Source organism: Trachymyrmex septentrionalis, unplaced genomic scaffold (genome assembly GCF_001594115.1).
Source record: "Trachymyrmex septentrionalis isolate Tsep2-gDNA-1 unplaced genomic scaffold, Tsep1.0 scaffold148, whole genome shotgun sequence".
In the NCBI taxonomy this organism is placed as follows: Eukaryota; Metazoa; Arthropoda; class Insecta; order Hymenoptera; family Formicidae; genus Trachymyrmex; species Trachymyrmex septentrionalis.
In genome coordinates, this window is record NW_017304631.1 from 899,882 (window position 1) to 902,021 (window position 2,140).

The 2,140-nt window shown below is 44.8% G+C and overlaps 1 protein-coding gene across 2 annotated transcripts in view; it reads left to right on the forward strand.

Annotated features, from left to right (window-relative positions):
* Positions 1-2,140, forward strand: part of LOC108745792 (putative metabolite transport protein HI_1104) — a 17,426-nt gene that overhangs the window by 11,117 nt on the left and 4,169 nt on the right. For both annotated transcript variants that reach the window (XM_018482149.1, XM_018482150.1), the window contains exons 2-3: positions 1,220-1,336; positions 1,676-1,799. In XM_018482149.1, the coding sequence (XP_018337651.1) occupies positions 1,220-1,336; positions 1,676-1,799 (241 nt within the window). The remainder of the gene's footprint in view (positions 1-1,219; positions 1,337-1,675; positions 1,800-2,140) is intronic.

A 2,140-nucleotide genomic window follows, 5' to 3' on the forward strand; every position in this document is an offset into this window, starting at 1 on the left:
TGGGCCATCTATTGGTACGTTTTTAAAAATGCGATCAAATGAGCATACATTGATATTTTTTATTAATTTTTTTTTTGTTGTGAAGCTAAAATTCAAAAACGTACCAATAGATGGCCCACCCTTTATATATATATATCTTCAGCCGCAATGTTTGTACATACAACTGCTTATCTCAATTTGTGTACAAGGCATTACGATCTTACAAGCTCATCAATTGGTAAACTATATTTGAAGATACACACCGTACATTCGGATGTACATTCCGTATAATGAAAGTGAGACAATTTAACAATGGCCTGCGCGTTTCGTAACGTTACTGGCACAAATTTTCCTATATAAGACGACGATTATTTCTCACAGAGAGTACCATGCGACATCTGTATTGAATTAGACTCCGTTCACCGATTATGTCTCCCGGTGACTCGTCTGGCACTGGTGAACGTGTCACGCGGAATCCGCTCGCGTCACTCGCTTACTTTTAGGGTCGATGCAACGTGCCGTTCTCGCGGAGGCAATTGCATTATATACATAAATCGCACCGGTGCGGTAGAGAGAGAGAGAGAGAGAGAGAGAGAGACCTTGAGCGATTACCAACACGGTACTGACCGGCGTAGCTACCTCGGTCAGGATATTGAAATTAAAATACTGCCGTGTCGATCGATCGCGTATAATAAAAGCTGTTTCGTAACGGCGCCGTTTCCGCGATTACGATTCTCGCGTAGTACCGCGTTTTGGGCGATGAACGGTACGTGACTGACGATCTTGACGACGTTTCTAAACGATGCCAGCGAACCCTTCGATCGGCGAGCCGATGGAACAGCATTCTTACCTTCTGAATAGAATCAAATGTAATAGCGTTCTAAGAAAAGTACAACGGAGATCTAACAATCGAGAATTTCTTGCCATGGGAATTCTGAAAAATACGATTCCCAAGCCAGCCGCGTTTGAAGATTGCTACGAGATTCTTAATGGGAGAGACGGCTCGTAATTCAATTCGGCGTAATTTATCGCGTGCACGCGTAACAACGTTTATCCGCATTCTATCCGGCTAATGCAAGCTCGCGGATAAAAGCGTCGATTGCGCGATAGCTGATATCTTCGCCGACAATACGCGACAGCTGTAATTCTCGTCGTGTGCTAATTATATAATCTTGCACGGCGCGGAATCTTGTAATGTGAGTGGGAAAGAATCCCTTCCTTGAGATGTGCACTTTTCCAGATCGGACAAGGATGCTGTGCTCGATAATGCAAAAATTTGCGTTCCTCTACAAGCCCTACGCGCTGGCTCTAATGTCAATCGGCTATATCGTGGCAGAACTCGGCCATTTTCTGATAGGTAAGTTCTAACGATACGCTTCCCTCATATTTATTACGAATATAATTCACTCCCCCAGAACTCCTAAAGTGAATCCCCCATCCTTAAAGATAGAAAAATCCACTCTTATCCACTCTGTTTCGAGATCGAATGAAATTTTTACTCTTTAGAGGGAAATTCCACTTCGAAGAATTCAGAGAGTACGATGGATCTAATCGGCAGCGCGCATTCGATCAATTTCAATTCCGACAGCCTGAAATATAATCGCCCGAATTGAATTCCCTTTCCACGTGTCGTTAACTACATGCGTTTTCAACGTATCTGACGTTTCTTTTTTTCACTTTTTACTAAAACGGCAAGGTGTGACGAGCAAAGCGGTCGCCGAGGACCTGCACTACGGCGACGTATCCTGCCAATTTAATTCGACGACGCTGACGGTGGCCGAACTTCCGGTGCCGTGCGAGACCGCGGAGAATTCTACCTAGTAAGTGTTGTTTAATTATCGATACCCGCTCCAAAAAGTTCCCAGTTGGGGGAAAAAAAAAACGTTCCGCCGAGAGAGTAAAACCGACACTCGCGTGTAACTGTAAGCATAATTAGCTTGGATCGCCGTTTCGCCTCTCGCGACGCGATTTCCTCGTAGGAGATTGATTCACCGCTAAATCACGCGTCGATAATCAAACTGAGATACTGTTACGAAATGCTCGCGAGAAGACACGCGACTCCGTGTGGGATTAATCGTTAACGTTCCAGAAAAATAATCCTCGCGCCGCGAACAATTTTCCGCGTGATCCACGATGGCGAGATGAGTCTTCGCGTAAACGA